The 12975-nt window shown below is 50.9% G+C and overlaps 1 protein-coding gene across 2 annotated transcripts in view; it reads left to right on the top strand.

Annotated features, from left to right (window-relative positions):
• The window catches only part of FAM20A (FAM20A golgi associated secretory pathway pseudokinase), a 40120-nt gene that overhangs the window by 24995 nt on the left and 2150 nt on the right, over window positions 1-12975 (top strand). The window contains exons 2-10 of one of the 2 annotated variants that reach the window (XM_039859846.1): window positions 3100-3284; window positions 3960-4010; window positions 5469-5547; window positions 7844-7936; window positions 8729-8844; window positions 9361-9541; window positions 10604-10713; window positions 11469-11553; window positions 12010-12069. In XM_039859846.1, the coding sequence (XP_039715780.1) occupies window positions 3100-3284; window positions 3960-4010; window positions 5469-5547; window positions 7844-7936; window positions 8729-8844; window positions 9361-9541; window positions 10604-10713; window positions 11469-11553; window positions 12010-12069 (960 nt within the window). The remainder of the gene's footprint in view (window positions 1-3099; window positions 3285-3959; window positions 4011-5468; window positions 5548-7843; window positions 7937-8728; window positions 8845-9360; window positions 9542-10603; window positions 10714-11468; window positions 11554-12009; window positions 12070-12975) is intronic. The other variant, XM_039859845.1, reaches the window with a different exon arrangement.

A 12975-nucleotide genomic window follows, 5' to 3' on the forward strand; every position in this document is an offset into this window, starting at 1 on the left:
TTTCACCCTCCTGGCTAAAGAAGTACTCTGCCACGTCGTTCAAAAAATAAAATAACTAGAAACTCTTTTTTTTTTTTTTAACTGGTCAAGAGTAGCTCGCTGTCCGTATACCTAATTACCTTTTTAGGGAGAAATGCTCTCACCGATTTCTGAAATGACGAAAATCAATATTGTGTAAGTCATGTTTTGCATGTTAAGTGAGTGTTCTCTACAGATAAAGACAGTAGGGTAGAGGAGTGGAAAAATAAAGTTCATATTGTCATGGATGTGATATTTGTTACCCCACCAAATTCATAAGCTGGAGCACCCTCACCCCCACCCCGCAAGGTGATGGTATGTGGAGGTGGGGTCTTTGAGAGGCAATTAGGTTTAGACGAGGTCAGGAAAGTGCTTTCCCCACGATGAGGTTAGTGTCCTTATAAGCAAAGAAAAAGACACTAGAGTTTGCTCTCTCTCCACGTGCGCTCGCGGTGAGAAGGTGGCCATCGGCAAGCCGGGAAGTGAGTCTGCCAGCACCTTGAGCTCGGACTTCCCAGCCCCCAGAACTGTGTGAGAAATGAATGTGGTTTAAGCCACCAGCCTGTAGTATTTCGTTACGGCAACCGGAGAATAACATACATCCACTGCTGGCAAATTCTTATCTCGGCCCTCAGAGAAGCTGGTCAAAGGAAAAATGAAAGTATGTAACCGGCTGATAGAGACAAGTTTAATGAAAGTCTGTGGATGGTGGAAACGTGCTCAGATGGGAAGGTCCAGCTACGTACAGTTGCCTTTTGATCTCGACACCTCCCTCTCCTAATTCCCTGGCCTGTCTAGAGGAGAATTTTCTAGGTGGACCTTACTGGTGATTAGTGGCAAAGATTGTGGGCGAACAAGTATTATGGACTGAACTGTGTCCCCGCAAGGTTCATATATTGAGGCCCTAATCCACAATGTGACTTAAGGTGGTACTCAAGGTTAAATGTGGCCAGAGCGTGGGGCCCTAATCCAATAGGACTGGTGTCCTTATAAGAAGAGGAAGAGACACCAGGAATGCTCACACAGAGGAAGGGTCACATGAAGACACAAAGGGAAAGGAGGGGGCCGCCTACGAGCCGAGGAGAGAGACCGCAGGAGAAACCAAACCCGCCAGCACCGTGCTCCTGGACTTCCACCTTCCAGAACGGCGAGAAAATAAATTTCTGTAGTGTAAGCCAACCGGTCTGTGATATTTTGGGGGGGCAGCCTGAGCAGACTAAGACAGCCTGTCAGGGTCCTTTGGCCATCAGACTGTGGACACAGTACCTAAGAGATTCAAAAGCTTTTAAAATGCCCCCAGACCTGAACAAAGAAAATGTATTGGCGCAAAAAATGAAAACTCCAAAATCAGAACGAATTACTATACGATTAAATGTTCACAAAAAATAAGTTAACATTGACTCTGTTATATTACTAGATCATTCATCACAGAATTCAAAATGACAGAGGAAACTTCCAAAAATTAGAACAAAAAGAATTGAAGGTGGGGTGGACTTAAATATGTGTGATATGATATGAGGTAAAAATCTCCCAAAGTAGGGGTGCATGGTAGGTAACAAGAAGGGCAGGACCAACCGTTCCTTCACACCGGTTTATAAAAGCACGCCTCTTCCTCAAGACTGCTGACTTTCACCCAGGACAGGAAGCCTCAAAGCAGGACAGCCATGTCATTCAGCTTTATTCACACAAGGCGAGGTGAGTGACTGCTCGGTTCCGCTGGGCCGGAACTGATGACCCAGGTTGGTATTCAGCACTTCCCAAACTCTTCCACTAGGGGCAGCGCAGGATAAAAACACCCTCTACCCCTGAGGGCCTGGACTCGGAGGCATAGCCTCAGGTGACCAAGTGACATTCTCTTTGAAAATTAGGATTTCGTCTTAAAAAACGATTGTGTATTTTGATTTCTTCCCCATAATATGTCTATATTTAATATAAAAGTAATTTTAAAAACTACCAATAATAAAATTTGACACTCCAAGAAGATGGGCTCTGTTTATTTGGTTATTCACTCCATTGCAGACCTCAGAGGTATGGCATCACAGTTTGAGAAATACGGGTGTATAGGAACACCCAAACCCTGACCCCATAGTTCCTCCTTCACCCCACGATCAGAAGGACCCCATCTTTTTATTCAAGCATCCATCTATTCAACCTTGCTCACTAATCCTCAGATATGTCTGTCCCTTGCCTGCCTCTCATAGCGCTCATATTGTCCCCAATCCGGGAGCACCCTCCACGGCTCCCCTTCAATCCAAACACCACCCACTCGAATCCAGCTAAAGTCCACCTTCTTCCGCTGCGTCTTCCTCGCACCGACGCGTCATATAATCCATATTTTCCTTCTCCAGAATGTCAAGATGTTTTAGTCCGAGTCACGTGTCTAGCAGTGGACTTACGACTGCCTTAAATTGCGCTCTGATAATTTCGTAGACACCCTTGTCTCCCGGACTAGACTCTACGCCTTTAAACGGCAGTGACGTTGCCCTTTACTTTTTCCCTTGTCCCCTGGCAGAAAAGGCTCCTGAGCGGAACAAACAGTAAATGGCCAGTTGATTCTTCTTCGGGCTGATCGATCTAACTCAGCTTCTGCCTCTACTTAAGGATCCTCACCCTCCATTCATCTCGTTCTCACCGATTACCTTCTCTACCCTCTCTCCTGACTCCTTAGGTCAAAAATATTGGGAAACATGATACAGACTTTTTAATGGGAAAGTGCACGAAGTGGCTCAGGATCGCCCCCTGAGATTCCAGATTATATGAGGTCCCTAATTTTACTCTTAACCGTCTGCCCTTCTCCCTCGCAGGATTTGTTATGGTTTCTATTAGGTATTTGTGGATTGCGTGTGGCGTGTTAACTGTTTGCCTGTTTCACTCACTGGATTGTAAACTCTCGGAGGGCGAACCGCGTGGCTGCTTTGCCTCCCAGGGGATGCTAAGCACAGCACTAAGCCTGGTACACGTTAGATGTGCAGTGCTCTTGCTGAGTGCGTGAAGGAATGGATGTGGAGTCCCGACAAGGCATCTCGGCAGGTCTTTGCATTCTTGTTTCTCCAATTAAAAAAAAAAAAAAATCTCTTTCAGACGACACAAGATATACAAAGAGCAGCTGAACCTCACTTCCCCGGACACCCCCCTGCAGCTCCGACTCGAGGCCAGCTGGGTCCAGTTCCACCTGGGCATCAACCGTCACGGACTGTACCCCCGGTCCAGTCCTGTCGTCAGCCAGCTGCTCCACGACATGAGGCACTTTCCCACCATCAGTGCCGGTGAGGCTCCCGGGATCAGACAGGATGGGCTCACTGGCTCCCGGGCAGGCTGGGTAAACCACCTCCGGTGGGGCTGCAGGGCAGACTATCAAGAGGTTGACTCTGACTCCTGATAGGAGAAAAACAGGGAAGAAACCGTAGACCTTGACCTTTTCCCTTTGAGAAAGATATTACGACCATAACGTGATCACAACCCATAAAGGAGGCATAAGGAGGTGTTCCGTCCACCTCATGGCCATCACTTAGCCGGTGCTTCTTTTCACCCTGGCAACTCTCTCTTGTACAGTGATCTTAGGACATGAATGTAATCATTGCCACTTTACCGATGGGAAAACTGAGACACGGAGAGGCTAAGCCGCCCGGCAAGGACCCCGCCATAGGGCTGGGATTCAAACACAGGCCTGCTGCCTGCAGGTCTGTGCTGTCAAGCACTGTGACAGTCTAAGTGACACAGCAGGAGCAAAACCAGCATCAGTTTCCTGACCCAATGCTGCTGGGATGGGGCAGGCTGGGGGACCACAGCCAGCTGCAGCTCCAGGAGGTCTCCTAATGAACGATCAAGGGCCCAAGCTGCCTTGCAGTCTCCCCTCTGGTGTCTGAACCTGTTACAGGCCCCCGTGGGGCTGGCCCTCCCGGAAGCACTGAGTGTTCTCACCCTCCTTCTCCCCACTGCAGATTACAGCCAGGACGAGAAGGCCTTGCTCGGGGCGTGCGACTGCACCCAGAGTAAGTGACCGGGCCCTGCACTCCTCAGTCACAGCTTTGTGAACCCCAGGACCTGGCAGCAACGCAAAGGGCCCACCGGCCACTCCATGGGGGTCCTGGTTGAGAGTCCAAAGGGCGTGACTCTCTCTGCCAAATCTCTGAGAACCCATCACGTCTCCCCTCCCCGGCACACACACAGAGAGAAGGCCCTTCCGAGGGGCTCTCATGTGGGACCAACATCATCACATCATCAAGATGTTTGTGAGAAACGCAGACGCTCAATTCCCCCTCTGATCTTCTGAATCAGAGTCTGGATTTTAACAGAATCCTCAAGTGATTGGAGTACATTTCCAGATTTAAGAAGCAATTATACGGGACAACTATACAATTGCTTCTTAAATCTGAAAATGTACTCCAATCAGTAACACGTTAGAGTCGCCTCGGGAGCTTTAAAACGTGCTGAGGCGTGACCTCTGCCCCAGCAGGGTTTGACTTGATGACCTAGGATGAGGCCCGGACATGAGCATTGAAAAAACGCTCCCGATGATTCTAGTGCAGCCAAAGTGGAGAGCCACTGGGGTCAATGATTAATAGGATAAGAAAAGACAGGTGTGAGATACAGCACAGTCCTCTCAAGGTGCCATGAACTGGGTACAGTTCGGCCTGGACACTGCACAGCCCTCAGCGTAGCCAGGTCAGGCCTGGACACCGAAGTCCCCAGGCCAGTCACCGCCGGCCATGAGTAGTCTCATCCATTTACCTCAATGTACCGAATACACGTCGGAAATTTCTAAGTGCGACGTGACATGTTAAACATTTGAAAGACAGGTTTGTAGGGCCCGGAGGTCCCCTTTCCTTTAACAGCTGCCATTTGCCATTTTATACAACGGGGAGGTGAGTGAGATGTTGTCCCTCGCCTCACAGGGCTCACAGCAGAGCAGGGACGATGTGGCCAGTGAGGTGCCCAGGACACGACACGTCTGGAGGCCGCACTCACTGCCACAGTCACTTGAGTGCATCTTAGGTGCCTTGCTCACCCAGCCCTGTCCCAGCCCTGTCCCAGCCCAGGTGTACAGTCTTAAATAGGGAGAGATAAAGACAAACTAGTCTAATAATGCAAGATAACAGAGGGCAGAATCAGAACCTTTAAGGGGGCCGCCGAAATGCGAAGAGAAAGAGGTCAGTTCTTAGGGGAACATTCTTTGGGGTTTTCAGCGAGTGCTTATCTGCGAAAACCTGTCTTGTTGGCCTTTGTCCCATAACAGCAGAAAAGATGTCTTGAGCTCATGGATGCACTTTCCATGGCCTGGCACGATGGAACATACGCTGCAGGCTTTGAAAAGCGAATCTTAGTCTTGAGGGTCTTATTAAGCAAGAGAAAAAGAGAGGGCATCAGCTGGGTTTATTGAATAAGCAGAGGGTCTCAGCCCTGGGGCTCATCCCAGAAGCATGGTTAACTCACCCTTCTCCCTCTCACAGTTGTGAAACCCAGCGGGGTCCACCTCAAGCTGGTTCTCAGGTTCTCGGACTTCGGGAAGGCCATGTTCAAACCCATGAGGTAAGTGATCGCCTTCTTCACCTTTACGCCAGCTGTGGCAGCCCTGGGGGTGTTTTAACCCCAAATTAGTAAAACTGGTCTAAAACGTTCAAGCCAATCATTTGTAGACTCTCTTTTGGGCAATCTGCCCAAAGATTTAACTGTTTGGGGATAATAACAAACATAGTAAGAGCTAGTCCTTATCAGGTCTTTGCTACACACGTAACACGCCCACGTCTTTGAATCGTCAGCAACGGTACGAGCCAGGTACTGTTAAAATGTCCACTTTGCAGATGATAACACTGAGGTGTGGAGAGGCCAGCTCACCCCAGCCTTCCAGCTGCAGGCCGTGGAGCCAGGATTCCAACAACTGAACACCAGGGCCACCGTCAAATTCATGCCATTATAGAGTTTTAAATTATTGTTATGATTAGTCATGCACATTCAATGTCTACTCGTAAGAAAGCCCTGGGTAAAGAGGGGAAGGGAGGGTGCTCATGGAGAAACGTGAGACGTTCGAGAGAAGCATCATGGTAATGACGATCTGCAGACTCACCACACATCATCAGATCCGTCGATTGCGTTCTCTGAGCAAAATTCTCACGCGGCATATTAGGATGTCTCTCATCTTTAAAAAGTGGAAGCTAATATAGCGTGAACGAGCTCCGTTTTCGCTTTGGAGAGGAAAAACTACTCACGCTGGCTGTTGTGTTTGCAGGAAAGCACACGAAGTACCAGCTTTTAAAACCTCTCCTCTGCTTTGTCAATTACGAAGTACAAAGATTGTACAAATCAACCAGTTTCCTTCCTGATAGAATGCGAAAGTTTCTAGCATTAAGTCACAAAAGCCATTCTCTCTCTTCTTGTGCTGGAACACAAAGTTTAATCTGTACTTTTATAAAATTTAGTTCAAGGTGAAACATGGCATCATTTTAAAATGTACCTCTTGAAAAAAACACGCATTTTTTTCTATAGGTAACTTAAAGTCAACTTGCCCCTTATTATAAGGGAACGTAGAAGTTGATCTTTGGGTAATATCAATCATGACCACAATGAAAGGCTGTATTTTGAATGTAATACATACAACATACACCATGAGAAAGCGCTTTGAGAAGCACCGATGTAAAGTTAAAATGACTTTCAAATTTAAAATCACTTGGCTGTCACATGCCATACAAAAATGAGGCAAGGATGTTTTAGGAAATTCTAAAGGGCGTCAGAGAGATTAGATGTTCTATGGCCGGAATGCAGGAATTAAAAGGAGATTAGGACACATGGCCGGCCCTTGCTGGCCTAGACATTCACCTTGGTCCTGATGGCGGGGGAGGGACGGGAGAAGGGGCGGGGCAGGCGGCGGGGTGGCGAGGCAGGCCTGGGCTGCCCGTTTCATCGGGTCACGCCTTCTAAAACAGAAGCCCCGCTTTGGACGGCCCCTCGCTCTGGGTTCCGGGACCCGTCTGTGTCTTTTGGCAAAGTGCACAGGGTCGTTTCAATGGCCAGTGCTGTTTACTTACAGCGTTCCGCAGCATGACATTTGTTTATGCTTTTAAATTGCTTTTGCAGCCATCGTGCAGTCCCACGAGGCAGATTAAACAATTATTCGAAGATTATCACTCCTCCCTGTTTATTAGATGCCCGTGATGGCTAGAAGGCCCCTTCCTGAGCGCACATAGCCAGCCGGCCCAGCGCGCTCAGGCAGGCTGGAGCTGTCCACTGTCTGGGACTCCATTAGAGATGTTTAAATGTGTATAAATCGATATCCTCTACGCGGCCTCCCTCAGCCCTCTGGCTGGCCTGCTGTCGTGACCTGGAAGAGGTTTCTCTGGGGGGACGGTTGAGTTACTCCTCTCTGTCACCCTAAGACCCAGAACGTTTCTGTCCTTCAAACCCCAGCTTTAGGGCCATTTCCTTTGTTAAGTCCTGTCTTGCACCCACCTCGCTTGGTCTTTGGCATCTGGGTCTTCGCCACTTTGTTCTGCTAGCCTGTCGCCTCCCGTCTGTTTACATCTGTAGAAGATCCGCATTTCTTCCTTCTCAACTACTGTTTTGGGTTTTGTTTTTTTTTAAAGAATTAGCCACTGTCACCAAAGCTTCGTAAGAAGGAGACTTGGTGTTCGGGGGGCCTGTAAGACAATGTCTTGCAAGAAGCGTGGCTCCTCTTACTGGGCAAGTCTTCTCCTAGCCAAGGGAGCCACGGGCCATCCTGGGTTCAAAGCATAAAAGCCGTTCCCCGTCCCGCTCCCCGTCATGCTCGTCAGCCGTCTCAGGCTCCCAGCCGAAGGCTGAATCCAGGAAATGATTCCTCCCTTCTCTCCAGACAGCAGCGAGACGAGGAGACGCCCGAGGACTTCTTCTACTTCATTGACTTTCAGAGACACAACGCTGAGATCGCAGCTTTCCATCTGGACAGGTAGGGGCTGGCCCCAGAGGTGGTGCTGACTGCAAGGGCCGACCAGTCCAGAGAGGGGGCGCTGGCCAGTGCCTCAGGCGGGAGCTCCCCGGAATGGTGACAGGCTCCCTTCTGGCTCTTTTTCTGCACGAACCTCAGTGATGCCTTCGAACCCCACCTGTCCCACCCCACCCCATGGACTGAAACACGCAAAGGCTTTTAAAGTAATGAAAAGAATAACTCAGAAAGAAAACTCACCCTGCCAGGCTGCTCACACTGCCACCTTGGGCACGACGTGGCCCTTCGCTCTAGTTCTCAGATCTGACTCTTGGGAGACTGTGCCCACTCCCACTTATCCGAGGTTCTGATATAAAAGGTGAAAGTTCCTAAACTGGCAAGCTCCCGCTGTTTGCCCAGTCATGGCCACTCAAGGTGTGGTCTGTGGACCTGGCAGCCTGGACGCCACCCAGGAGCTTTCCAGAAATGCAGAATCTCAGCCTTACCCTGCGCTCACCGACTCAGACCTGCTTTTGAACAAGGTCCCAGGTGACTCATATGCACGTCGAAGTATGAGACGCTCTGACCTAGAGCACAGCTCGGAGGGTGGAAGGTTTGCCCAGGAGGCTTGATGGAATCGGGTTCCTTTGCCACCACTTTCGGTGCAGGGTTGCCCCGGGCGCTGCCAGCTCAGCACTGCAGAGTCCCCCACAGCTGGGTATGCTCAGCGATGCCCGTCCATCTCTATAGGGTAACCATCTAAGTCCCAGACCCCCGCCTCCGCCTCGGATCTAAACGGGGCTCCCTCTCCTTCAGGATTCTAGACTTCCGACGAGTGCCACCAACGGCAGGGCGGCTAATCAATGTCACCAAGGAAATCCTAGAAGTCACCAAGAATGAAATCCTGCAGAGCGTGTTCTTTGTCTCTCCAGGTAGAGTACTGGACAAAGCAATATTCTGGCTCCAAGAGCACAGTAGTGGCCTGTCCCCCCGCCAGGGGCACTATTCATTACTGGGATGGGTGTATGCTGCCATCAGACACTCCCGCCTGGTCGACCTGAACGTCACACAAGATGAATTGGGAATGGAAAAAGGTCACACAGAAAACGCTAACTAGCCTGGGTGGGCAATTACCTATAATGCCAGCCTCCCTGGGATCTGGTATTGTCCATTCAAACAAAGAACACTCTAATCGTGCAGCTAGGATACGCTGAGGCTGGGTCTCACGCTTTCTCTGCTCCGAGACATTTGGGAATTAGAGTCGGGATGCTCAGTTTAATAGCATCCGTGAGCCCCTCCATCCGGAAAAGGCAATGTTTTCTTCTTCTTCCTTTCCCCATGCTGAGCGCAGGGTTTCTCTTCCTTCCTAGTGGATTTATGGGGGCAGGAAGTCGGTCTGCCCCCAAAGCCCTTTCTCCATTCCTCCTCTCTCTTCCTTCATCCTCCAGCCAGCAACGTGTGCTTCTTTGCCAAGTGCCCGTACATGTGCAAGACCGAGTACGCCGTCTGCGGCAACCCTCACCTGCTGGAGGGCTCCCTCTCCGCCTTCCTGCCGTCCCTCAACCTGGCCCCCAGGCTGTCCGTGCCCAACCCCTGGATCCGCTCCTACACGCTGGCAGGAAAAGAAGAGTGAGTTGGTTCCCGGCCACAATGCCCTGGCCACGGTCCGCGGTCCAGCCCGAGACTGGCCACAGCCCTGTACCGAGGACTTGTGGCTGGCCAGGCTTTTGGACCCCAAAAGCTGCCTCGACCCTCCTTTGCCTCATCTCCTGTTGATCCTGGGACCAGCTGGCCTGTCTGTTCTCTCCCTTTAGTTCATTTATTTGGTTATAAAGAGCCTGCTATGTGCCCAACACTAAGTACTAAGGGATACAGAAATGAAAGACACAGCTCCCCTGCCCACCCCCAAGACTGTCCAGTGGTCTAGCTGGGCAGTCAGAGAAGTAGCCAGGTTATGAAAACAGTGCACCTCCTGCTGTGACACAGAGAAGCACACGAGCACGCAGGAGGGCCACCTGGTTCCCGAGTAAGCCCTCGAAGCCAAGGACCCCATCGTTGCATCACCAGGGCTTCGCACATTCCCTGGTGCACAGTAGGTACTCAGTTCACGTTAGTGGACTGACTGAGTAGGTTCACAGTCCAGCCACGCCAGTCGTGGTAGGAAGATAAATAACCCGGGAAAATCTGGAGGACATCACAGATCCTAAGGGCCACCGGATGAAAGGGGAAATGGGGACATTCGAGGCAGAGGGGGATGTGAGAGAGAGAGAGGACAGAGAATGGCTTGCAGGGCGACTACGAATGGCTCAGGAGAACCGCAGGGCCCAAGAGGCTGGTGAGGAGCTGCAGAGGAAGCAGGTGAGGGACACGTGTCTCGCCTTCCGCTGCTGGCCCGTCGCCTCCCCTCTGGCATGTGACGTGCCAGCCATCAGCAGAGTGGATGCTCAGGAAGCGTGTGGTAAAAGGAGCCAGAACCTTCTCGGCATGTGGAATCTACAGCCTCCTTGTGCCTTTGCCCAGGGTCCTGAATGTACCCAGCCACCACCTGCATGCCAAGGAGCTGCCACCGGCTCCGGGCAAAACTAAGGAGGCAGGGATTTTGGGGGAGTGAGGGTAGGGGCCAGGTACGAGGAAGGCTCCCAAATACCTTGCCATCTTGGCTTCTCCAGCCCCAGGACTTCTTCCCCACAGGTGGGAGGTCAACCCACTCTACTGCGACACTGTGAGGCGGATCTACCCGTACAGCAGCAGCAGCCGGCTGCTCAACGTCATCGATATGGCCATCTTCGACTTCCTCATCGGTGGGTCCCCATGCTCAGAGCCCCTGGTGGGAGGGGCTGTGCCGCTGGGCTGGGACTCTCCATGACCTCAGCCACCAGTTATAGCTAGGGCCATGAGGACCGAATGACCCCGCACTGCCCACAGCCTCAGGGAGCGGCGGCAGTCCCAGAGGGCAGAAGTCAACATGTGCCCCTCCTGGGAGGGGACACCACTCAGTAAGCAGGCCCCCAGGCCTGAGCGGGCCTCGGGTTTGAAGTTATTGGTTCCCTTGACCACGTAAGGGGAAACCAGAGAGGAAAGGGGAAAAGTACGCCATGGGGAGCAAGGGGAAGGTCTTGGGAAGGGGCTGGTCACCCACCTTCTAGTCCCTTGGGGACCCAGGAAGGCTAAGGAGATTGTTATGAAGGTGGCTAACACATGCTGAGGTCTCAAGTCCTACAGCGTCCGCCCCAGCTCACTCCCCCACCATTTGGGAAGCGAACCTGTGTCTGCTCACCCCGACGGACCACGGCTGGGAGCTCGGGCGCAGGCCAGCACCCAGGCCGGGGGCCAGCGGCGTGGTGAAAGCCTTAGATTTGGACACGGTCCATAGTAGAGACTGCTACCTAGCTTCCTTTTCCTTCGCTAATAACTAGCTTCCCTAACAACCCCGGGGACACAATAGCTTGTGGCCCTGGGTTCAGAATCGTGTCTGAACTAAGAGGGAACACAGAGGTCAGGAACACCTGCCACCTGGCCTGTGGGCCCCAGCTCCAAGGTCTCCCCTCCTTTACAGGAAACATGGACCGTCACCATTATGAGATGTTCACCAAATTTGGCGATGATGGGTTCTTTATTCACCTGACAACGCCAGAGGGTGAGTATCCCAGCGCATCCCAGCCCAGCCGTACCCCGGGGGAAAAGCAGCAGCCCGAAGGTGAGGGGTGTGCGGTCACACTCCGTCTCCTTGCCCTACGTGTTTCTCTCTCTCTCGATCTTTGCTAAGGAACGCCGATTCTCCCTAAGAGCATTGGTAAAATCGTTTTCCGTGTTTTACTCACGGGTTCAGTCCTGGAGGCAGAGTGCATGGCTCACGGCCTGGGTCTGACCCTCTGTAGGTGGTGAATACATGAATGAATGATTGCTTGGTTTCAATACCTTTGGACCCAGGCTTTTGTGACCTGATTGAGGAAGAGGGGCTGGAGAGGCAGCTGCCATGATCCCTGGCATTTTACCCTAAGCTGTCCTTCAAAAAAAGGCCAAGGTCCTTCAAAAAAATAAATGAGAGGAAAACCGGTAGGGAGGCAGCACCCACGAAAGCGCGTTTCTCCTCCCAGGTTTGGACGGCACTCCCACGACGAAATCTCCACCCTCTCGCCGCTGTCCCAGTGCTGCAGGTAAGCTTTTGGCTCAAGGGTCAGGTCACAGCTGTGACGCTCCACCCTGCTCGCACGCAAGCTCTGAAGGCCTTACTCAGTTTTCACTGAGTAAGACATGGGTGGGTACAATGACAGGAATTACCAACAAGAGAATTTTCCCCAACAACTCAGATTGTTTCATCTTTCAGCATGGGATGAATTAGGATCTATTTTTTTAAAATCTTTCGATCGCTTACTTTAATCTTTAGCCCACTCAGAAAATCATCACCCACTTTCGCAGAGCCTGTCTTTGATATGACTAATCACACTTCTGCTTCACCCAGCACTCGTATAAGCTCATAAATATTACTGCTTGGTGACCATCTAAATGAAATCCTGATTAAACTCCCATAAGCCCATATCAGCTTGAAAGGAAGTACTGAGAACTTTGGCCACCATTAATCTAGAGCATTTCCATCCCACTTTGTACCTCTCTGGTGTCTCAGCCAGGCTTATGAAATCATCCGGCTGCTCAGCTGCAATATCCAGAGCCAATTAGAAATACGTGCTTCACACCCAGCAAAGCCACCTCATTCACTTTCAGCTGGAAAACTCAAAACAGGGTCTGAATTTTCTCTATCCACCTCTTAGGTTAATTTAAACCTGCTTCCCCTGCTTGCCTCCCTTCCTCTCCTTTAGGAAGTAGTTGTTTAGGACAGAAGTTGGAAAATTAGGCCGCTGACACATCTGAGTCTGAGTCAGATTTCTGCATAAAAAGTAATCAAAATCCGAAAGTCAAGATTGGTCGGGCCCCAATGTCATCCCTCTAATTTGAAAATCTGACACAGAGAAGTATTATTAAGTTGACAAGAAACAACTTGGAAGCCGGCAGTTCCTAGGGCTTTTGAGGGCAAACGTCATCATTTCACCTATCGAAAAACGTCT

The sequence above is a fragment of the Pteropus medius genome, unplaced genomic scaffold (assembly GCF_902729225.1).
Source record: "Pteropus medius unplaced genomic scaffold, Ma_sr-lr_union100, whole genome shotgun sequence".
In the NCBI taxonomy this organism is placed as follows: Eukaryota; Metazoa; Chordata; class Mammalia; order Chiroptera; family Pteropodidae; genus Pteropus; species Pteropus medius.